The sequence below is a fragment of the Vidua macroura genome, chromosome 3 (assembly GCF_024509145.1).
Source record: "Vidua macroura isolate BioBank_ID:100142 chromosome 3, ASM2450914v1, whole genome shotgun sequence".
NCBI lineage: Eukaryota > Metazoa > Chordata > Aves > Passeriformes > Viduidae > Vidua > Vidua macroura.
In genome coordinates, this window is record NC_071573.1 from 58,419,093 (window position 1) to 58,441,990 (window position 22,898).

The window sequence follows — 22,898 nt, forward strand, 5'->3', positions numbered from 1 at the left end:
CCATGGCGCCCATGGCCTCGCTGCTGCTCGGCGCCCTCCTGGCGCTGCTCCCGCCCGCCGGGGCGGCCGCCGCGGCGCTCCCCGACTCCTACCAGGACCTGTGCAGGTGGGCGGCCGCTGGGACGCGATGGGGCGGCCGGAGAAGGCGGTGCGGGGAGTGGGGGGTGTATCTCGGTGCTCGTGCCGCTCCCGCTCCCCGCGGGAGCGCGGCACCGGGACTCGGCAGCGCGGGCCCGGTCGCCCGGGCTATGGGTCGCTCGTCCCGGGAAGGGTCAGGCCGGGGAGCTCCGGGGGAAGCGACGGCCGTGTTCCCGGGCGCGTGGCCGAGGCTGGTCCATGGCGAAGGCGCAGCAGGGCTGGGAGCCTGGAGGGGCGGCTGAGGGGCCGGTGCCCTGCGAGAGCTCTCTGCGTGGATCTCCGCAGATACAGGAAATCTGCGGGTGAGAGGATGAGTGGGCTTGCGCTATGCAAGGCGCCTGTGGTCGGTTTAGTCTGAAAAACACAAAGTGTTGTTGCTTTGGAAGGGATGTCACTTGAGAGCTGGCCTCTTACTAAGGATATCACCATGTGCCATTCGGTTACTTACGGGTGAATTAAGAAAGTTTTGGGAAACTTAGCACGTGGAGATGTCACCATTATTCATGTCTTGACGTTTTTTTGCTCCCATTTCAGCCGTGAATTTAATATAGCACCAATACCTTGCCAGTCTTAATTTCTTAATTATTTAGATGGAATATGCAGGATACATACAAGGACACATTATTTCAATCAGTGTCACTGCGAAGGCACCGGTGTAGCAGGTGGATGTAGCACTAACGGCAGAGGTTGGATCACTGGAGGCAATGGGCTGTCCACCTTGCAGACTCTGGGATATGATACTATTAAATGATGAAAAAAGGGGGGGGAAAGGTTGGCTTGCAAGAATAATCCATGAGGGTGGCAAAAAGTGGTTTTGTCAGATGACCACCCTGATTGCAGAATTGAGACAGAAATGAGAAACTATCGTGTAGCTTTTGGAAGGAATTTAGCTACTCTGATGAGTGATTTTTGTTGGTGGTGGGTTTTTTGTTTTGGTTTGGTTTTTTTTCTTTTTTTCTTGGCTTTGTTGTGTGTCTGTGACTAGAGGAATATTTGAGAGTGTTATGGAGAGACGTGCAGTCTCATTTTGGATGCAAATTACTTAAGCTGGTTTCATTTTGTTACTGGCAAGTGGAAATAATTTCCATGTAGATAGCACAATCAGCAGGTTTCCTTTTAAGATGGACTGCTTCAAAAACATGTATTTGCTGTTGTGCCATGGTGGGGAAAAAACTGCTTTGAAGGATTTATATCCAGTAATCCTTGAAGGGTAAAAGAAAAAATAAGAACTTGTGCTCTAGTAGGTGGGAAGTCCCCATGGCGTTCAGTGGTGAAGTGTCTTCTTTTTTGGTACAGTTGCGAAAAAACTTTACCAAGTGAGGAATGATGCAGGCAATGCAAACACACTACTGGTGGATTTCTCAGCCAAAAGTTGCAATGTTGTTGTGCAGGACAAGTCCCTGACCTACCTATTTTTTTTTTTTTGGCTTAAAACAAGGTTTTTATTTGTTTTACAGCCATTAAGAAAACAGTGTCCTGGGTTTTGTGTGCTGTAATAGGGCTGGTGAAACTGCAGCAGCTGTTGCGTCTGGTGTGTGAATGTCAGAAGATGGGCAAAGAAGGAAATTGCTGGGGATTAGAAGAGGCACTGGCTCTCCTTTAAGTAAGAGTAGGAAAGCTGTTTTGCAGGGAGGAGGAAAGGTGTCAAAACTGTTTTGCACAAGAACTGTGGCATGAGGCTACTTAAACTTGAGTTGGAGGTTTTCATTGTTTGGTTTGTGTAGCCTTACTGCTGCTATGCTTGGATGGTCTCGGGAAAGAAGAAAAGCTTTCATTCTCTGAAACTTTGTCTAATGGCATGGTTTCAGTCACTGATTTGGTTATGCTTTCTCCTTTGTTCTTGTGTGCTCCGACAGCTGACTGTGGCTGTCATGTGACTTGCAGTTGGAATTCTTTTTTTATCTTCTATGTAGAGGTTTCTCCAGGATTGCTGCAGTATGAGTACCTGGAAAAGAGTACAGGGAACTGGGTGGATACAGGAAGTTACTGGCTGGTTTGGTCTCTTCCAGATTTTCTTCTTCCCCTTATATCTTTCATGTTACGATGCAGGAAAAATTCTGGAATTAGAGTTAATTTTGTGACATGTTATTTAAGTCCATCTACTTCAAAAGAAATCTTGACAGTTTGAGTTCACCTTCTACATAACACTGCAAAAGTTGGAGTGTAATTTTCCTTTCTTTCTAAAAAAAAATCCAGAATATGTTTTGAGTGTGATGGTAGAACAACAAATACAAACTGCCTCCTCTGTGGGCTGTTTTGCCTGAAAATCTATACTGGATGAGAGGTGATTTAATGACTAGTGATGTTTTTGCCCCCTTGCAAGGATAGGACCTGGTGCATAACTTCAATGATTTTTAGACTTATGGATGTAAGTGAATCTCAAACTTCTGTACAACACAGGATTGCTATTACACAGACTTCCAATTATAGGGTTGTAAGTAAATTCTATTTTATGTTAAATGTGTAGTTTTTAATAACACAACTCCTACAGCTGACTGTACCTAAACTTCTATTCATTCAAAAGACTGAATTTTCAGCCTTTGTTGTGAAACCACAACTGTGCTCATCTGTGCTGCTTGAAACCCCAAGCTTGGCCTTGGTGAAGAAGCACATGCTGAGTACAGAGAGATGACCTTTGGGTGCATTCATTCAGCTCTATTAAGTGCTTTGACATATTTAAGTGGGAGATGTCATAAATAAGATATTACTGGACTTAAATACTGATGTGATTGGTTGTGTTATGTGTCTGGAAGCTGTCATTGTAATGTCTGAATGTGATTACTCAGCACATGAGCCACCTCCTATAGTCTTAGGTACTTAAACTTCAGATTTCTAGCCCTTTTCTTAAGCATTCTGTGAAATGGTGTAATAGATGTGGTTTAGAGTGCAGCATGAAAGATCAAATGTCTCCTGGATGCAAAAAGCAGAAGAGCTTGTTGTGTAGCTGAAAGGCTGTCATGCATGATGCACGCGCAGGAAAACTTGCCTGAAGATACACAGTGTGCGTGGTAGCTGGAAAAGGGGATGGGTGAGCTAGAGCAGAATTCTGCATGGGTATGGATGCATTAAAAAGCTCTTGAGGCGTAGTGATGTCTGTACTTTGTGCCATTCAAGCTCTCATTTTCTGTAAGGAGAGCTTGCTTTGACGTAGAGATTTCTTTACTGTACACATTTGTGTGAAAAGAGTAGTTGCATCTAATAGTGATTTCTATGGCAAATGAGCTGCAAGCTTCAAATTAACTGTGGCTATTCTGGAAATTGTTCCTGATCTTGCCTGCCTGAGACTGTGCTTGTTGAAACTGCTGGTAAAGAGCTTTGGATACTCGTTTAATCTCTGCAGTGTTGTGATAGCTGAGAAGCATCTGGGCACAAAATCGTGCGGATGCATAATCACATGTGGATGTGCTTTCCAGCTCTGTGGTCGTAGGTTGCCTTGTCTCTCTGCCAGGTCATCTGTGTAACACCCCCTCAGTAAAATGAGCTATTTCAGTGTGTTCCCCTGAGAGGACACACATGATTCTTTGCGACTGTGCTTTATAGCTGTTTGGAGCAGGGTGCACTGTTCTTCCCAGCAGTCATCCCTTGGGTAGCAGTTTGAGAACCAAAACCCTTGAACTATTGTTGGAGATTGGTGGCAGTAGTCTCTCTGGTGCTCTGCTGATTTGAAGTGGTTCCCTAGTGCACAGGCCTCAAAGTGGCTCTGGCGCTGGGATGCACCTTGCTGTGACAGGAGTTAGCCTTAGCCTTCTGCACCTTGCTTAACTTCAGTGCCTCAGCTTCTCATCACAAAGTAAACTAGGCTTGCTTTTCCCTTTCTCATGTTATTTTTTTCATATTGCTTCTTTGATGTGTTAAAAAAAGCAGAGTTCTGATTTGATGTTGCAGCTTGCTGAGAACTAGATTAATTTTTTTTTTTTTTCATGTAATTGTTTCAATGTCTCAAGAACAATGCTAGGTAGCTGAAAAGGCTGACCTTCAGGCAGGGTTATCCCAAAAAACTCATTTCGACTTTGCTTGCACAACTGCTTTAGACAGTGGTCTGAGCTGGCCCTGCCTCCTTCTGTGCCTCCTACTGCTGGTGCATGGCCAGAAACCACTGTGAGCCAGACGGGGAACTGGCCAGGCTCAGTACCCCCTCCACGCACATGCACATGCACCTGTTGTTTTTGCTGAGTTAATTTTGAGAGAGTACAGTCCCTGGGCCCAGCTTGTGTCAGGTGCTTGGGCCAGCAACACTGGCGGGAGACAGGAGAGCCTGCCCTGGGGGGATTAACGTGGGTGTATGTTTCATCCCTTAATTGTGGGCTAGTTCGCAGTTGGGTTTATTAGAAAACAAGCGTCATGTTGTGGTTTCAGCAAAAAGAACTGTTTGACAGTTTTATTCAGGGCAGACAGCATGTTTGAGCCCTGACCTTGAACTGCTCCAGAAATGGCTGTTTGAATGTTTTAATCTGTCAGATGGCATCTGTACTGAACCCCCTGGATCTGAGGATGCATCACACCCCACCCCACAATCATCACTGTTGCTTTTTAAAGGTGCTGATATAACAGCTCCCTAAACTAGCTCAACTGCATTGAAGCAGGATACCTTAAGCCCTTCAAACAAGATAACTTCGTCTGGCCCTGGCAAAGGAATGATTGCATCAGGCATCACCACTGGTGGAGGTGAATGCTGAGGAGGCTGGAGGAAGCCAGTCCATGTGACTCACATGGTCAGGATGGGCAGTGTGGTTGCCAACAGATTGTTTCCATTATGGATTGCAGTACAGAGGTCAGCTTGTATCTTACTGGATAGTAGAGCACATGCAACTTGAAACTATTCCCAGGTACTGATTTAATGCCTGGAGTCTTACTTGTGTGAGAAATAATTCTTGCTTTTACTGTGGAAGTACTTTGCATCTCTCTGAGAACAGCTGCTTAGGCTACATCTGGGCTGCTGTTGCTTGCATTGAATAAATCCCACCTTGCTCCTCCCACACATTAGAAAAAAATAGAAGTCTCTGTAACATCCATGAAAGTAATACTACTCTGAAACTGCACTAGATTTTCACTTCTATGTGCCCCTGAAGTTGTGGTTTGGAACATGATTGAACATTGGAATTCATATTTCTTTTGTGCAGACTGTTTTGAAGGAATCCTCAACCTTCCCTGTCATGGGGCCTGTTACAGGGCAGAGGGAAGGTCTGGTTTCAGTGGCTGCTTTGCTTCTGTTCTGTAAGCTGCACATCTTGTTTCTGTTTTGCTTCTGGCCTGTGGGTGAACTGACTTGAAGATGTCGATTTCCTATATTTCATAACATGGAACTGGGAAAGCAAAACCTTAATCTCTGTGTGATAATTCTGTTGTGTGAAGGACTTAAATTCTTGTTCCATTCACAAATAGATTTTAACTTGCAAGGTCTCTATAAAAACCAACAACACACTGAAGAGCGCCCCCGTTTGATCAAAAATGTTGTGCCTTAGTATTGTTACCTTTTTGTCATCTTCCAAAACCAGTCAAAGAAAAGAGTATTGGAGCCCTTCAGAAGTTTTCAGCAGAAATGCTAACTTTCTGGGGCTTCATTGTGAAGAAATTTGGTTTGGACTGAAATGCATTTTCTCCTGGATGTAAAACCAGCTTTGGTTTTAATCTCTTGCTGTTTTCAGAGCCTTTGAAGATAGTCAGGTTCTTCTAACTTCTTTTTTTGTGTGTTGAGAAGCTTTATTCTGTTGCTGAACTTCGGTTATTCTGCACCATAGCTGAATTCTCATCATCTTCCTGCATCGATATTGCCTTTATCCACTTCAGAAATGCAACAGACTAGCTGAGAGAACGAATCAATATGATTGTAAAAGGTCAGGTCTGCCTGCTTATGAGGAAAGAATAATGGCAAGTGTTTGTCTAGGATTGAGACACAGTCCTTGAATATATACTTTTATTGATGTTTTGGGTATGACTCAATACCTGGCAAGTTATTTTTGACCCTTATATTAGGATATAAAGCCTCGAATATAATATTATGCTAATGTATAAAGATTTTCTTTGTTTTTTTAGTTCACAGAGAATGCTCTTGTATTTGTCCCTAACTTGTTCCAGCCATCAGCAGACTGAATTGAACACGGCTGTTGTAGTACAGGGAATCCAAGAGCCCCATAGTCAGTAATTAAAATGGAAAAGTGTGTGCTATCTACTGCTTTCTCTTGGTTAGTTATGGGATGCACTGGGTTTGAGAGGAATTCTCAGAGGATTTAAAATTTAAAATAAAGTAACTGAACTGTTGTTGCCCCTTTCTCATCCAAGGACTGGAATTCAGAGCTGAACAGGAATGGTTTCTCCTCCTGGGGGGACCTGGTGTACGATAATGCTGAGTGGTGCAACACATATGACCTAGAGATTAAGGCAAACAAACCTGATGGGTGAAGCTTCTTATCAACTGAGATTTGTACATTAAGACAAATGCATCTGTGGGTCAGATAAGTGCACTAAATAACAGGAATGCCTAATAAGTCACTGTGGTGTCCTCAGTTTTCTGATGTGTTGATGAGTGTGCATTAATCCTACTGAAGCTTCCACTTGGAATAGAAAGGCAGCTGGGGAATCTGTTATGTTGGAAAAAACAAGTGTCCAGGAGATGCAGGATGCTGCCAGTGCCAGAAGAGGGATAGCTGAGCCAAGGTGACAGCAAATCTTTATTGAGTTGTGCTTTTTTAACAGAGAGTGACCAAAGAGCCCTGATAGTAAGCCAGGCTGTCTAAAGAGCTCCTGGCTCTAAACTAGATGACCTGGGCCTGCCTCAAAACTGAGCAGTGCTGTGTCATGCAACTGACCACATTTCACTGCAGTCATACTGCCTGCTGTGAGGGGAAGGAATCCTTGCTCTGCTTCTGAACTGTGCTGCATTTGGTTTTTTCCTGCTGTTACTCAGATTTATTCCCAGTTGTATTTAACCTGAGCTTTCTGCTCCTTTCCCAGTTTTTAGATAGCTGTTTTTCTGATAGGCCTGTAGCTAGGTAGTGTGATCTTTCACTGAGTGTCTTGAGGATAGCTCTGCTTGTTTTCCAGCTGTTGACATACATCTAATGCCTAAAGGTGCAGCTGTGCCCTCCTAAGCACTGTTAGCATCTTTTGGTCTGAATACTGTAAGACTCTCAGCCCTAATTTTGACCCTGAAGCTGGGGGACTCTACTGCTCTATTCCACTTAGACGTAGCACTTCTACCATTGTTGTTGGGCAGAACACTAAGGTGCAGTAGTGTCCAGCCTGCCAAAGTCACCTGAGAAATTTATCAGGCTGTCAAGGCTAACATATCAGAGGTGATGATCCTTAGTCAGGGTGGCCTTCACAGAGATTTGAAGGGATGGGATGGGGAAAGAATGGGTAATTGGGTGTTCAAGACAAGGAGAAATGGACTTGATGTTACATTCCACAAGTGGTTTAATCTGTTCTGCTCTTAGTCTCAACAAAATAGCAATTATTTCTGGCATTTACAGATATAGAACACGAATAGGAATTTAAGTTAGTGGTGCTCTTAGCCTTTAACTTGGTTATTTCAGGGACTGAAATAGGACACAATTCAGACAACTTGAATACCAACTGACAGGCATTTTTGTCTTTTCAGTTACACTTGGGAAGCAATTGATGCAGACAAAGAAGTGCTTTATAAAATAAATTTCTGTTCTGGTGTTGAAGAGTGTGGAAGGACAAGTGCAGTCTGTGCATATGACATCAAGAAGAATACCCATCTGTCTGTAGGTAAGTAAACAAGTGTCTTGTAGGTAGTTCAGAGGCATGTTAATGGATGTTCTTACAACTATTGCAAAGTTTGATGTGTTAGGAAAGATTTCCCTCCATTGCCCTCTCCCCTCCCCCCCCCCCCCGAACTGTGTAAAACTTCGTTTTGTTGCTGATTTACTAGGGAGATTTGGTAAAACATAATCTGATTGTAGATAATGACTTTATGGGACAGTGAAATGTATCTTATGCTCTAGTTAACTGTAGTCTAGTGTGAAAGTATGCAAGGCTACCTCCGGTACAGTAAGTGCATCTACCTGTGGCAGGTATGGACTGTGCACAACTTTGTAAATACTGAACACAGGATAGAGATTGAGTTACAGCTCTAAACTATACTCAGCCTAGCCTGATGTAATGTCAGGTCTTTGTTCAGAGGCAGGTTATGCTTTGTAATGCAGTCTTGAGAGTATTGCCAAGTGTCTGGGGTGTCATCTCCAAGTTGTTCCACACAGAAAGGAAGCTAATTACATGCAGTTCTCTGGTTGTGGTTACACTTGTGAAATCTGGTGTCAGCTTCAGTAGTTCACAGATGTCCTTGGTATTCTGAGGAGAGGCGGACTTATGTGTGCTGATCTAAATATGAAACCGGCATATTCCTATACATGTACACGTGATTTCATCAGTCAGAAGCACCTTGTGCTCTGAACAGTGTTTTTTCATGAGTTCATGTGATTTATTTTCATGGATGTTTGTAATTTTCAAGGTTGCTTTTGTGTTTTGGCTGAGACAATAATACCTGAGTACTGTTCAAGAGGCTTTCTCATGGTTTACTGTAACTTCTAAAAGAATAAAATAATAGCATTCTGAGGAGCAGTATATCTTCAGACTACTTCGTAGTATCTGCAGATCTGAAGTCTGATTTAACATGCTTGCCAATCTTGCCAGCCGTTGGCAGACAGCTCTTAAAAGAAGCTATGATTCTTCATTGAATTGCTTGAGTTTGAACTGCCAGAATGTGGTGAGGAGGAAAGTGTTTCTCATCTGTATGCCAATGCACCAGCAGCTAGTCAGCTTCCATTCTCCCCTCACCTCTCTATTAACGGTAGAGATACTTTGGTTTCAGTCTATGGTTGATGAGTGCTTTTCAAACAAACTGTTAATGTTGGGACCCAGGCTTACAGAATCACTGAGTGCATGAATAAAGGTATATTCTGGCTCCAGAGTTCTCTGGGAGGACTGGTTAGGTTGCTTTTGTATTCAAACTCCAACTGCATGTAGTGTAGCATATTCTCTGAGGGGTATGGCATGTTAGAGCACTTGATGCTGTTATTCTTGTTGTACATTTTAGGAATGAAACACATTTTTATTTCCTGCTGATGGGGGTCTCAGCTCATAAGCTGTTGAGGCTTCAGTTGCCTGTGGATTAGAAAAGAAAGTAGCATCTGAGCATCTCTTTTAACATGCTGCTTTGGGTGAGACTGGAATGTGGCAGGTGGAGTGAGACTGAGGAAGTCTGTTCTCCACAGGGAAGTGTGAGAACTAGAGGCTTGTGTAGGTTTTGTTCTATACTTCTTGTGGAGAGTGGAAGGGCGAACAGAGCTGGGTGATGACTGAGCAGTATCAAATATTCCTCCGTATGCAAACCTTGAGTTCATGAGTGCCTCTGTACTTCTGAATGGAAGAGCATTTAGCAACAGATATACTGTGGTCTTGCTGAGGCAGTTTGAAATGACTTTCAGAGGTTAAGCCATGAATCTTGTTCAAGTGGGATATGTTTTTAACTACCCTGCAATAAAGTGCAAAAACAAGGTGAGCAGTTAACATTGTCATTGAATTTTTTCTATTGGTCAAATTGTCCAAGTTTTGTTCTTGCTCCTGCCTCTAAATGCCTTGAAGCTTCATCACCATCACACTGAGTTTAGATCATGCTAATGGGTTATCAAACTTGTGTGTTAAAAAAACAAAAAAAACCCCAAAAAACAACAACAACAACAAAAAAAAACCCACCCCACTCCTAGTGAGAAAAGAGGAATCTCTCTGATCCAGGTCTAGGCAGGTGTAGACTCCTGGATACCTAAACCAGCTAAACCACATACTTGTCTTCAGGCAATCCAGATGACATGAGGTTACCTGTATGCCAAAGCTGTGGGCCGATGAAGGACATTTATTTGGGGGAAGAAGGGCAGTTTGTCAACTGATAAATTTTGCTAAGCAGTAAGCTTTCTTCAAATCTGGGCTTAATCGGTTCTCTTCTTCATTCTTTAAGAAAAAAAATTCAATGCAAACAATTTTTTTGTTTTTTAAATATTAGCTGTGCAGGGGATGACAGCTGTAGGACTGTTTGTTGCTCCCAGCTTTGAGGGGTGTTAAGGCCATATGCTCTATGGCAGTAATCAGCTTGTATCCCAGGCAAGCCTTGTGGCTAATCTTAACTGTGTGTCAGTGATGTACCAGGGTTTGCATGGAGACCCCAAAGGCCTCTCCTCTGCACTTTTATTGATTAATCCTAGAAGTTTTCAAGGGTAGGCAAATACTTAGTTCATGAACATCAGTGGGGACGGAAATGACATGGTAGTTATTTAACTTTTCAGCTTACCATGATACCTAGTGACTCATGTGCCATGTACTTGGACTGTTCCTAGAAAATGGAGATATGACTTTGTGTCTGTTAACCTGATGGTGGAATGTACACTTTGCCCAGCTGCTGTAGGATGAGTGGACATGAAATGAGAGCTGCCATCTAAATGCCACTTTCTTCTGGACAATTTACTAGAGATCTTCCATGATTGCCTTTTTCCTATTAAGTAGCTAAACAGATGGAGTCAATGAACAGAAGATGTTGTGGACAGTGCTTTTGGTACTGATTTAGCACAACTGTGTAATATGAAGTATTTGGTGCTAATTTTTGTGAACAGTACTAGCTGATTTGTAGCGTGTTGGTTTGTGGAAGCAACATATCTCTGAAGTCATGAAGAAACATGAGTGATGATTGTAGAGGGAGCTTGATGGTGCAGTGAAAGTGATTGCAGCTGTGGAAGGAAGCTGATCATGTGAGGGACTGATTTTCCTTGCCCTGTGAGAAAGGGTGTGATGAGACATGTGCCACTGAAGAGACTTACTAAAACTTTTAGCAAGTTCCCAAACTAATTTTAAGCATGCAAGGGGGAAGAGAGTATACTTGTTGGCCTGTAGTCAACAAGATATACTGGCTGAACTTGTTTTTTCTTGAATATTACTTTTACTGAGAAAACTGGAATCAGCTCAGAAGTGCCTTTAACACAATGTACTGTGTTTTTAGCACAGAGAGAAGCTAGTGCTTACAGAGCACAAAGTCCTCAGATGGTGCTGCCATAAGTTCCCTCCTAAATGGGGGCTTGTAGCTGTATACATTTATAACTGGAGAGGTTTTAAATCATGTGCATATTGTTACTATAATACATTTCTTGCCTAGAAAGTTGTGTTGGCTTCCTTCTGCTAATCTGTGGAAGAAAAGAGGACACCTTGACAGTATCTTCTAAGCAATCGTGTGATAAGTTACACTCTTGCTGTCAAAGCAGTATGGAGCTCTTAGGTTTAAGACAGCTGCATGGCACTTTGGCTAGCATCAGAGCTGGAAGCTGTAGAACCTGAAGATGGCCTTTTGATAACACAGGAAATAAAAAAGGCATAAACCACATGTATAATCTTCCTGCTCAGTTGTTTGACTTCTGTTCTCTAGGCTGTATTACATGGGTGCAGTGCCTTAAGTGAGGAGGTAACAGGTTGGGCAAAGTTCCTACAAGTGTATTTTTTATAAAAACATTTGGCCTAGGTGCAAAGCTTCTATCTGCAGTGCTTACAGATTTGACTTGCTTTCTCCCTAGTGTAGACATAAACTAAAATGGAAGAGGGGAAGCTGATCCACGCTCACATTTTACAGCATTTTCTGTAGTTCAAACCAAACTCATTGCAGAATTAAAATCTACTTCTCAAAACAAAACAAAAAAACCCAAAAAACAAACCCAAAACCAAACAAAAAAAACCACAAAAAAACCCCAAAAAACAAACAAAAAAAACCCCAAACTAGGCTGAAGTTAGCATAGAAGGTCTTAAAGCGGTTGGTGTTTAATATTAACCAAAATGGGCTTGAGCAGGAACATTTCAGTGACCTGAGCTGGTGCTCATCATGATTGAAATGTGCCCCACCTTTCCCCTTCACGTCAAGTTCTGCGGAGGAGAACAGTGTGCAGTGACAAAGCACTGCCCCTACTCCTCATGCAGCATGTGAGCTGTGCTAAAGGGGATGGAGGATGTGGGGGATTTGCACTGAGGCAGTGGATCTGTGCTGGGTTTGTCTGCAGAGAGTGCCAGGGCACAGGCACCAGTGTGTTCTTCATTAAGTAGATTAAAGATTAAGTGGAGCCAGCAATGTGCACCTGCAGCCTGGAATGCCAGCTGTATCGAAAGCAATGTGGCCAGCACGTCGAGGGAGGTGATTCTGCCCCTCCTTTCCCTCTGGTGAGACTGCACCTGGACTACTGCATTCAGTTTTGGGGTCCTCAGCACAGGAAGGACATGGACCTGTTGGAGCAGGTCCAGAGGAGGGTAACAAAAATGCTCACAGGGCTGGAGTACCTCTCCTATGAAGACAGAGTGAGAGAGTTGAGGTTGGTTAGCTTGGGGAAGAGAAGACTCCAGAGAAACCTTATTGCAGCATTCCAGTGCTTATAGGAGGCTTATAAGAAAAATGAGGTCTTAGTAGGGCCTGCAGTTACAGGACAAGAGGTAATAATTTTAAACCAAAGGAGGGTAGATTCAGACTAGATAGAAGGATTAAAATTCTTTATGATGATGGTGGTGAGGCAGTGGAACAAGTTGTCCAGAGAGGTTGCAGATGCCTCATCCTGAAAGTGTTCAAGGTCAGGCTGAACAGGGCTCTGAGCAGCTGATCAAGTTGAAGATGTCCCTGCTTATTGCAGAGGTCCTTTCTAAGCAAAAACCACTCTATGATAGACTCTCATTTTGTGCTGATGCTATTATTATAAATGGTATAAAGGCTGAGAAACTGATAAATAGAAACTTGTAGGAGGAAGGAGTGAATTGCGATTGAAACTAGTTGGTAACAGCTTTCCTTGTTCCTAAGGAGTTGACTGGATTGTAGTAGCACCTGCTGTTGTACTTTTATTTTAAAAAGTGTTTGCTAAAAACATTTAAGAAAGTACAAGAGTGATTAGGGAGTCAAATACTATCTTAACTTGGATCTGATCTTCCAAATCAGAAAATCCACAAAGATCTTCAGTTGTACTGTCTTCAAGTGAACTGGTATGTCTTGTGCTGCTCAGTGGTTGAAACTACATCCTGTCTGTTGAGCTTCTATGAAGGTGTTGTATTATAACACCCATTTTCCCCCCACTTTCTCATTTTTAAACCCTAGGTGATTTAGCCTTGCAAAAAGTTTCTGAAAGTCTTCTGGAGCTCAACACTACACGTAACTGCTTGCAGCAAGGCAGCGAACACCAAATTCAAAGCAATATTAACTTCCTCTGTGGGAAAACACTGGTAAGTCTAAATAATGTGCTGTTATCTTCAGTGGAAATGACACGTAGTTCTGACTTGCTTTTTAAAGAGACTTGCTGTACTTCTGGATGTACTGATTACTGAGCTTCACAGCTTAAAGAAGAGCCAGTTACATTTTACTGTTAAGTTAAAGCGATGATTTATTATGGCTTTCAAAATTCAGTCCTGGTAGAATATTGTTGCAGGTCTGCAGCTTAGCTCTGGTTATAGGCTCTTCTTTGTCTTTAATGTTTTTACATGGTTGGCACTGTAGTATTTTATTAGCTTAATATGGAGGAATGAGTCAACCGTGTGCAGGGTACCATAACAGCGAGAGCTGTTGTTTAATTGTTGGCTGTGCTTTAGCTATGAATCTGGCAGGACTGTTTAATAGAATAGTATTGAAGAAAACGACTGACCTCTGTCATGGGGCAGCCTAGTTGACAGCAGTAAGCCTTAGGCTTGGTCTGTGCATTGTTGAACTAACAGTGCTTATACAGCCAGCTGGGCTTCTGAAGAGCTAGTTGTTTGGGAGAATGTGTTTCAAGTGTTATTGGAGATCCCCGAAAAGTTTCTAGGGGCCTGTGTGCATGCAGTTCACTTCAAAGTGCTTTTGGAGTTACACCTTCCACACACTTAACAGATACAGGAACTCACTATGGACTGTGATCGGTTCACGTACTTGTGTATCCAGGAGAAGTATTTATTGGTGCTGCTCTTGGCACTGACAATGCTATTGCACACCCCTCTTGGAAATGCAGCCAATTCAAACAAAGTGCCAGTGCAGCAGAGACTTAAATGTTTCTTGTTCTGTTTCAGCAGATGACTCTTTAAACTAAATTAAAAATTATTGCTCAACTTCAACTGTAACACCAGATCATGCTGATCTTCAGGCTTCTTCTGGTTAGCTCAGTTCTAATACCTGTTCATCTCGTGACATAGTAAAAAGATTTTGTAACAGTGTCTGGAACAACTTGTTTTGTCCCCTTTTATGGCAGGGTTAAATGAGAGAGGAAATCAGTTTAAGTGTGCTAAACTGCTTCTAGCTGAGGTGGTAGAGGGCAAAGTGAAAAATTGTGTTTTCACTGAGAGACATTCAGTTGAACATCCAGTCCTGAACCATGGTAGAACCCCCATCTTGAAATATATACAAATGTGTATAACATGAGCCTAAAAAAATAGGCAGTTCAGGTCATAAATATTCTTTCTGTGTAGCAGAAGAGGCTGCTAATCAGTTGTTTCTGTAGGATAAAAGGGAACTGATAAACCATGCATTGCTTCACTGTGTTAACCTATTTATATGCATTTCTATTGGTGTCGTCCTTTCTAGTAAGCACATATCACTGGTGCTTCTGTCATTATCAGTTGGCATAGTGAGCACTTCTAAAAGATGGAATACAGTTACTGCATATTAGGACTGGATATGTTGATTATTGGTGCATATGCAGACTATGGATTTGGCATCCTGCATCTTCCTGAGTTGCCCAACAAAGCTGTTATATAACAATCTTGCTGTTAACAAGTGCCATTAAGAAACTGTATGTCCTTGTTCTTTGATGTGCTGTATCCTGTTTTTCTTAATCTCTTGAATAAATTTCATAATGTTTCCAGATGTAAAATAAAATCAGTCTGTTTTTCAAAGCATTGTTTTTTCTTACTTAAAATAGGGTACCCCTGAATTTGTAACAGCAACAGAGTGTGTGCACTATTTTGAATGGAGGACCTTTGTGGCTTGCAAGAAAGACTTGTTTAAACCTGTGAAAGAGGTAATCTATGTACTATCCATGCAGAAGTTACTCTTCACGTACATGACAATTTACTCTAATTACCTGCCCCCCTCCCCAAATTAATCTGAACAACCTCCAGAAACCTATGTTTTTCACAGGTGTGTAAAGCATAAATGTTGGAAGTTGGTGGAGCTGAGAATTTTAAAGAACTCTTGAACCTTTTCTGTGCATTGGGTGGTTGTTTATAGTAAAACTCTTCCAAAAGCTGGACAAATGAGTCTAACTTTGGATGCCTCGTTTTAATCAGCATGTCCAGCTTTGAGCTTCCAGAAGTAAAAAAAGTTTACCACATACTAACTGGGCTTCATATATGCCTGTTCATCACTTCCCCCTACTTGTGTAGTATGGTTTGCACGTAATTTTTTTGTTGTTGTTCTAGGTCCCTTGCTATGTGTTTGATGAAGATCTCAAGAAACATGACTTGAATCCTCTCATCCAAGTTTCAGGACACTACTTGGTGGATGATTCTGATGATGACTCCTTGTTCATAAATGTCTGCAGGGATATAGGTTTGAATGGTTGTTTATGTCATTTGTCAGTGTGTAAATTTCTTGTAATGTGGTTCTTCTCTATTAAAGTTGTCCGATGTCCAAAGATCAGTATTTCAAGACTTAGATGATTATTTCGAACTCCCTACTCTCCAAGTATTGAGGTGTTCAGAGATATGCCCCTTCTGGATGTGCAAGTACTGTTAATACAGTTTAAGCCACTTTTTCTAAGTGGGAGAGGGCAGCTTGTCTTGTATCTGTGTTTGCTGCCAAGTAGGACCAATATTGTTCACAGGGCTTCATGTGCTCCAAGTTTATTCCTTTGGACTCCAGGTTGTCGCCCAGTTCCTGATGAATGTCCTGAGGTGTATCTAAGCACTGTTTAGATGCTTGCCTAAGTACTGGTGCATAGCTAGCACTTCCCTGTCAGTTGAGAGCTATTTGTATAAGGAATTAAACCAGAAAAAAACCACATATTTGAAACTTGCTGAAAAGGTTAGTTTAGCTGTATACTCCCACTGCGATTTTTACTTAGCAGTTAAATATGTGTTTTGTGCCCCTGTTAAGGGTTTAATGCTTCTAGTTTTAGTGAGAGGTCTATTCTTTTAAACATCTCACCAGTATGAAACTTTTTGCTGACAGCTTTGAATTAGATGGCTAATAAGAAACAAAGAAGGGGATAAAACCTTCCATGTAAGTAAGAGTTACCCCTGACTTGGTTGTGGGGGAAAGAAAGAAATACTTGTCACACTTTTGGAAGTTTTCAAAGCCCTGTGTATCCAGCAGCAGTACTAGCAACTAGGTGCAGATATTTTGTCAGGAAGGATGAATTTGCTGTCCCCAACCAGGGCAGCATGAATTACCACAAGCACTGCAGGTTTTGTCTTGTCAGTTTTACATTCTAATGTAGCCTGTTTTTTAGAACTATTTTTAGAAGAACCCACAGATGAAATGGCAAGATACTTCAGGTAGAGCAGGGCTTAGAAGCTGAGTCCTATAACTGCTTTTCTATGTGCTATAACCAGGAAGTTCAAGTGGAGAGACCATAAGGTGCCCTGCTGGCAGTGCTGCTTGCTTGGTACATGATGGTCTGGCATATGATGTTGGCCGTCCAAAGGAGCAGCTGAAGATTCAAGACAAAGACAGGTATGCAATTTTTGTGGTAATACTTCTGTGAGCACTTCAGTCATCTGGCCTGGAAACAACACTCTTGGTAACAGATCAGTCTCCTAAAACTTCACATTAATACCTCTTCAGTGTTGAAGCATTAGCATAAAACTATTCAAAAATACTGTCAGAGCAGTCTGTAAGGCCATAGCAGATCCTTCGTTTCTCCTTCGTTGTGAGAGACTCCTTTTTACAGAACTGCAGAACTCTTAGAAGCTAGGGGTGGTTAGTGCTCTCAACCCACAAGCAGAAAGGTAAGATTTGGTCCTGTCTGCCTGCTGTCTGAGGGCCCACAGGCTAAATGCATTTAGCTCACTCTACTCTCCAGGAGTACTTTAAAAATTGGGAATAGGACCAGATGTTGCCTTTCTGTGGTGTGGCTAATCTGAAGCCAGAATGTCACTACTCTGGGAGCTGATGTCTTCTGCCTGTTAAACTGCATAGGATAATAATGTATAGCTGGGAAGTTGTGGTGATTGTCCTGTTCTCTCATCCAAGTCATCTTGCTATTTGTCTCTCCCTGTCAGATAATTACTGTGTTTTATTCTCCTTCTCCTGCTTCACCTGATCTAACCCAGTTGCCTTGCTCCTGTCAATTTGCTGATGAGTTAATTTTGCTGTTAATTCTGGGGGCAGAATGGTAAGAGTTTATATGTAGAGAGGTGATAAAATACAGGAATGTGGCAAAACCCGAGTGGGTACTGCTTTCAGAAGTTGCAAGAACATTTGCCACATCTGCTCTCCAGCAGTAGTTTTGAGAACAAAACTGCGATTATCCTGTGTTCCTGTGATTATCAGCTAAATTGTTGCTACAATACAAGTCACAAGGCATTCAGCATAGTCTTACGTAGGGTACCAGAAGATACTGTATTAAGTAATTTTGCTGGGACTATTTTAGTTTTTATTTTAAATTAACTCTTAAGATTAAAGGAATGAGGATCTCCATAGAAGTTGCTTTCAGGAGCAGGGCTACATTGGTATATTCTGTTGGAGTGTCTAGCAAAGATTGAGCATTTCAAGAATATCCTTCTTCTGTAGAGTGTGGTGTCTTAACTGTCTTTTTGGTTTGTTGTTTTCTATTTCTAGGCTTGTATTGAGTTATGAGAGACAATACAAGCATGATGAAGAAAGGCCAGGCTTCTGCCTAGGCCACAATCCAGCAGTGACAATCACTTTTGTTTGCCCATCAAAGAGGGGAGAAGAGGTAACTTCAGTGTTTTAGCTTGTGTTAACTGGTTGGTCTTTAACTTTTGTGTTTTAGTATTTATTTTTATTCAGACCTGAAGAGAGCGTAAGTATTCCTGGCTTGTAGCTTGTGAAGAGGGTGAAATTCTAGATGTACTCTTTTACTGTCTTCTAGAACTTAAGAAGTTATAAGAACCTGAATAAAATTTCCCCAGGAGTATGTTGTCTCTTCTATTGGTGAATTTGGTTGTCCCTTTACAGGTTCAAGGCTTTTCTCTAAGCATAGGATGGATGTAGTGTAGAGTTAATCCTGGGCACATTGGCACAGGGCTTTACTTGCTAATGAGTGCTCTTCCTCATCAGTCAGGCTGGTCATGCTTATTGTTGTTGCTTTTTACTTGGTTTTTTCATTAATCTGTTCTTCCTCAGGGTAGATCTGTAGTGTTCAGCAACAACTCAGTTTATGCAGGTCACTGTTTTAGCCTAACTTGAATGCAATATCACGGTCACTTCAATGTAATGCTGGGTAATTTCAGCAACCTACACTCCTTGAATTGGGCAATTGCTATTGCTCTGTCATTTCATATAGTGATGCTTTTCGTTGCAGGTTAGTGAAGAGGGAACTCTTGTCTGGCTAATTTTTGGTTTAATGCCTAGTCTCTCATCTGACCTAGATAAGTACTGCACTTCACTCTCATTGCTGCAGAAATAAACCCAGCTCTTGTCTACTGTCACTTTGTGCTACCTATGCACTCTTGTAGGATGAGTAATATTACTGATGGTATTTGTGCCTGTAACTTATATCTATGTATCTGCAAATTGTTCCAGTGGATGGCAGAAATACAGATTTATGAAACAATTTGAATTTTTGGTGTTTCACTTTAATGTGAGGAAAACCAAGACTATTGCTTTTCCCAGACATGCAAAAATATGACAGAAAACTCATCTGACAGAAGTGTTGGCTAAAGAGTTCTCAAATATCTATATTTTGATTGGGATCGAGGGAATCAAAGTTGCTAAAACACCAGTGTCTAAAAGTCTGCTTTGCCTTCAGAGAGCATTTTACCTCTATTTCCTGCATTGAAGACTTCTCTGAGGCAAACACAATCCAAGCTTAGGCCATTTGGGCTCACATCTTTGCTTTCTGACACGTTAAGGAAAAGTGCTTTTAAAAGCGGTATTACTTCTGCTGTCCTTCTGCTAATGTCTGATGCTTTACTTCTGCTTAGACTTGTAATAGTTTGCCACATCATTTATAAGACCTATTTTATTTCTTCCCAACACCTATTTCTGAGAGGTCAGAAACAATGTTTGCAAATCTTAAGTAATTTAGAGGTGAAGTAGTTACTGATCTTAGAGGAATGTGATACTGTTGCTTTAAAGATTATATTTCAAGTAATTCTACTTATAATTTAATTTCTCTTCACTTCTGTTTTAGAGTGCAGGTCCCAAACTTACAGCAAAAACAAACTGCCGGTATGAAATTGAGTGGGTTACTGAGTATGCCTGTCACAGGGATTACCTGGAGAGTAAGAACTGTCATCTGACTAATGAGCAACATGATATCTCCATTGATTTAAGTCCACTTAATCAATTTTCAGGTAAGCTCAGTATTTTTCTTTTGATTTTGTGGTTTTTACTAGCCAGTTTTGCTTTTCCTTATTTAGGGACAGAAAAAAAAAAGGTCCTGTATTGATATTTGGAGTTTCATGTCTGTCCTGATGTGTGTTAAAACTTTTTTTTTTTATTCAGAATATGTCACACCGTATTCAGCCAAAGATGACAAAGAGGAGTATTACTATTACTTAAATGTATGTGGGAAAACCACTGCAGGTAACTGCAAGGACAGTACAGGATACATTTCATCTTGCCAAGTAAAACTTTCAAATAACCAGCAAAAAGTGGCAGGAAGATTTGCGAACCAAACCCTAAGGTGTGTAAATGCTCTTTATCTCTCCTAACTGGTTTGATTGGGCTTTGTTTCCTGCTTTGATGCTTACTTACTTATCATGTAAATCAACAATTCATACAAAATGCAAGCATTTTTGGTCACTTTTTTTTGTTAGAAAAACTGTAACAGTATAGCAGGATAGCATTAGCAAACAGAGGAGCCAGTGAGGTTGGCAGAGGCCATTGTCTAGACAGGAAGACTTCCACTGACTTTGTTGTCCCAATTGCAGACTGTGCTGCATTGCCCGTTGTCCTCCTCTTTATATGCTTTACATGTAAAGCAGTATCAGAAGAAGCTGATTCCCAAGCGGCATATAGGGACAATAGTTTGCATGAGACTGTAAAGTAGAGATTAGTTCATGTGGATATGATCTTCCACTTTGTCTGTGACAGGTTTGTTGCAGTTATCTTCCAGGAAGTATGACTTCCTCTTACAGAAACACAATATACTAGTGGGAATAGATATCCCACCATACCTAGGGGAGCTTTAGAGCATTCTTTAATTTCTATAGAAATTAATGGAAAGTGATCAGAAAAATCAGTGGATGCAAGCCTTTGTTGCTGTAGAAATGTCATTTTTGATGTTGAACTAGCATTTGTTTTCCCTTGGAGTGAGACAATTAATAAATGAACAAGAATGTGACTTCTGTTAGGTGAAGAACACTGTGTGATTGTCTGACCCCACGTTTCTATCTAAAACTGACTTCTTACTCAGGTACTCTGATGGGGATCTCACTTTAATTTATCCGAATGGGGATGCATGTAGTTCCGGCTTTCAGAGAATGACTGTCATAAACTTCGAGTGCAATGAAACAGCAGGTGAGTTTAACAAGCTGTGACAGCTCTGCTCAGGGTTTTACTCCCATGCTTGCTAGTAGACCTTATGCTCAAATGAATGCTTGCTTTGAGCCACAACTAATACAAGAAATAAATATTGTTACATTAAGCAGTAATTTCGATGGCTGGCAGGATGTGCTATGTAGTAGTGCTGCTAGTCTAAATTTACACTGATGATTGAGAAGATGGAAGTATAAAAGAGCCTTTTATTCTTAGCCAATGGTAAAAAAACAGGAACACAAGTCCTCTGCAGTGAAGGGACTTCTTGTCTTCCTTGCTCATTGCTAGTCCTCAAGTCTCCTTGCCTTTTTCCCCCTTCCCCCACTAGAAACCTCATATCTGTTCATCTGTTTTTCATGTTAAGGTAATGATGGCAGAGGAACTCCAGTATTCACCGGTGAAGTTGACTGCACCTATTTTTTTACTTGGGATACAAAATACGCATGTGTTAAAGAGAAAAAAGATCTCCTTTGCAGAGTTACTGATAAGAGAAAACACTATGACTTGTCACCTCTTATCCGCAGTTCAGGTATGGCAATAAAAACTAGCTTTCAGTTACTTCTACAGTCCTGAGTTTACATGCCATCTCCAGTGCAATTCTTTAGCTTAACATTAGTCAGCTTTTGTTGTTCTTAGTGAATTTCTGGGATGCTGGTGTTTTCTTCCCTCATTCCACACAGACTGAGCGCCTTAGTAGCCATGTCCATGACTGCCTTAGATGCTTCCATCATAAGTGGTTTTAAGTCACAGAATTACAGTTTGGGTTGGAAGGGACCATTAAAGATCATTTAGCCTGACTCCTCTGTTGTGGGCAGGCACACCTTCCACTAGACCAGTTTGCTCAAAGCCCATCCAGCCTGGCCTTGAACACTTCTAAGGAGGGAGCATCCACCATCTCTCTGGGCAACCTGCGCCAGTCAGGATCCACCATGGCTCAGCAGCTTCCACCCAGTGGCTTGTGCAAAGGGGATACCTTTGGGTGCATCTAAAAATGGCAGGATTTGGCAGCTATGGCTTCAGGGGACAGATGCAGGTGATAATCTCACCTGGTGGGGGAATGGAGCTGAAATCAGGGCTTCTGTGTGCTGGGGGATGCTCTGAAGGAGAGGTCATCACACAAATATGGGGTACCCTATAATAAAAGGCATTTTGGCATGGAGGTGCTGAAACAATTTAGCCAGATGACTTGTCCTTAATGACCCTCTATATTTCAGAGTCAGCCCAGAACTGGGAAGCTGTGGACAGTAGCTTTTCAGAGGTAGGAAGGAAACATTACTACATCAATGTCTGCCATAAGGTGTTGAAGAGAGGAGGAGCTTTCAGCTGTTCAGATGGTGCTGCTATTTGCTCTGTAGGTGAGTCAGGCGTTTTTGTTGGTGGTGTTTCTGGAGGTTTTTTGATTCACTGTATTTTATTAGCCTCTGAAAGCTTGGCACTTCCTGTGCAAATGGGGTTGGTTGTCCTGAATGCCTTCATTTATTCAAGGAAACAGAAGTTAGGAGCATGTTTCTTTTGTGGTTTTAGAGATGCTTGAAGAAAGAATGCACAGCTTTTTCTAACTAAAGAACCATAGCTTTGCAGCATGGTTTGGCAAGGTAAAATCAAACTCCTAATGATGTTTTCTCATTAACTGGACAAATGGAAAGTCTTAGTATCTAACAGAAGCTTCACTTCTTTTCAGAGAAACAAAAGTTCTGTATTTACTGTTTTTACAGATAAGCAAAACAACAGTAAGAATCTTGGAACATTTGTATCTTCTCCAAAGAAGGTTGGAGAAAATATTCAACTTATCTATTCAAATGGAGACAGCTGTCCTTCTAAAGAAAAAGAAAAAATCCAAACGGTCATCACTCTAATATGCAGACCAGGTGAGAAGATCCACACCCTGTTCATTGATCCAGTTAAAAACTGAAGGTCATCTAATAAGTCCAGACATAATTGCTAAATGTTAGCATGTACTTTTGTCTTCTATCTCTTTCTATGCAAAAGCTTGAAGCATCAGGGTTTGTTTACTAGGATGATGGCAATGTAATTGCAGGTATTTAGTTCTGTTTACCTTTTATGCAAGTACTCTTTAAAAACTCTTGAAATAAGATTCTTC

The 22,898-nt window shown here is 41.6% G+C and overlaps 1 protein-coding gene across 2 annotated transcripts in view; it reads left to right on the plus strand.

The window, feature by feature from the left end:
* IGF2R (insulin like growth factor 2 receptor) overlaps nucleotides 1–22,898 on the plus strand; it is a 55,261-nt gene continuing 32,363 nt past the window's right edge. The window contains exons 1-13 of one of the 2 annotated variants that reach the window (XM_053972579.1): nucleotides 1–106; nucleotides 7,736–7,869; nucleotides 13,262–13,386; nucleotides 15,051–15,149; nucleotides 15,550–15,688; nucleotides 16,684–16,804; nucleotides 17,912–18,029; nucleotides 19,449–19,611; nucleotides 19,763–19,943; nucleotides 20,676–20,779; nucleotides 21,162–21,326; nucleotides 22,012–22,152; nucleotides 22,513–22,665. In XM_053972579.1, coding sequence (XP_053828554.1) covers nucleotides 3–106; nucleotides 7,736–7,869; nucleotides 13,262–13,386; nucleotides 15,051–15,149; nucleotides 15,550–15,688; nucleotides 16,684–16,804; nucleotides 17,912–18,029; nucleotides 19,449–19,611; nucleotides 19,763–19,943; nucleotides 20,676–20,779; nucleotides 21,162–21,326; nucleotides 22,012–22,152; nucleotides 22,513–22,665 — 1,747 coding nt within the window. In that variant the 5' untranslated portion in view covers nucleotides 1–2. The remainder of the gene's footprint in view (nucleotides 107–7,735; nucleotides 7,870–13,261; nucleotides 13,387–15,050; nucleotides 15,150–15,549; nucleotides 15,689–16,683; nucleotides 16,805–17,911; nucleotides 18,030–19,448; nucleotides 19,612–19,762; nucleotides 19,944–20,675; nucleotides 20,780–21,161; nucleotides 21,327–22,011; nucleotides 22,153–22,512; nucleotides 22,666–22,898) is intronic. The other variant, XM_053972580.1, reaches the window with a different exon arrangement.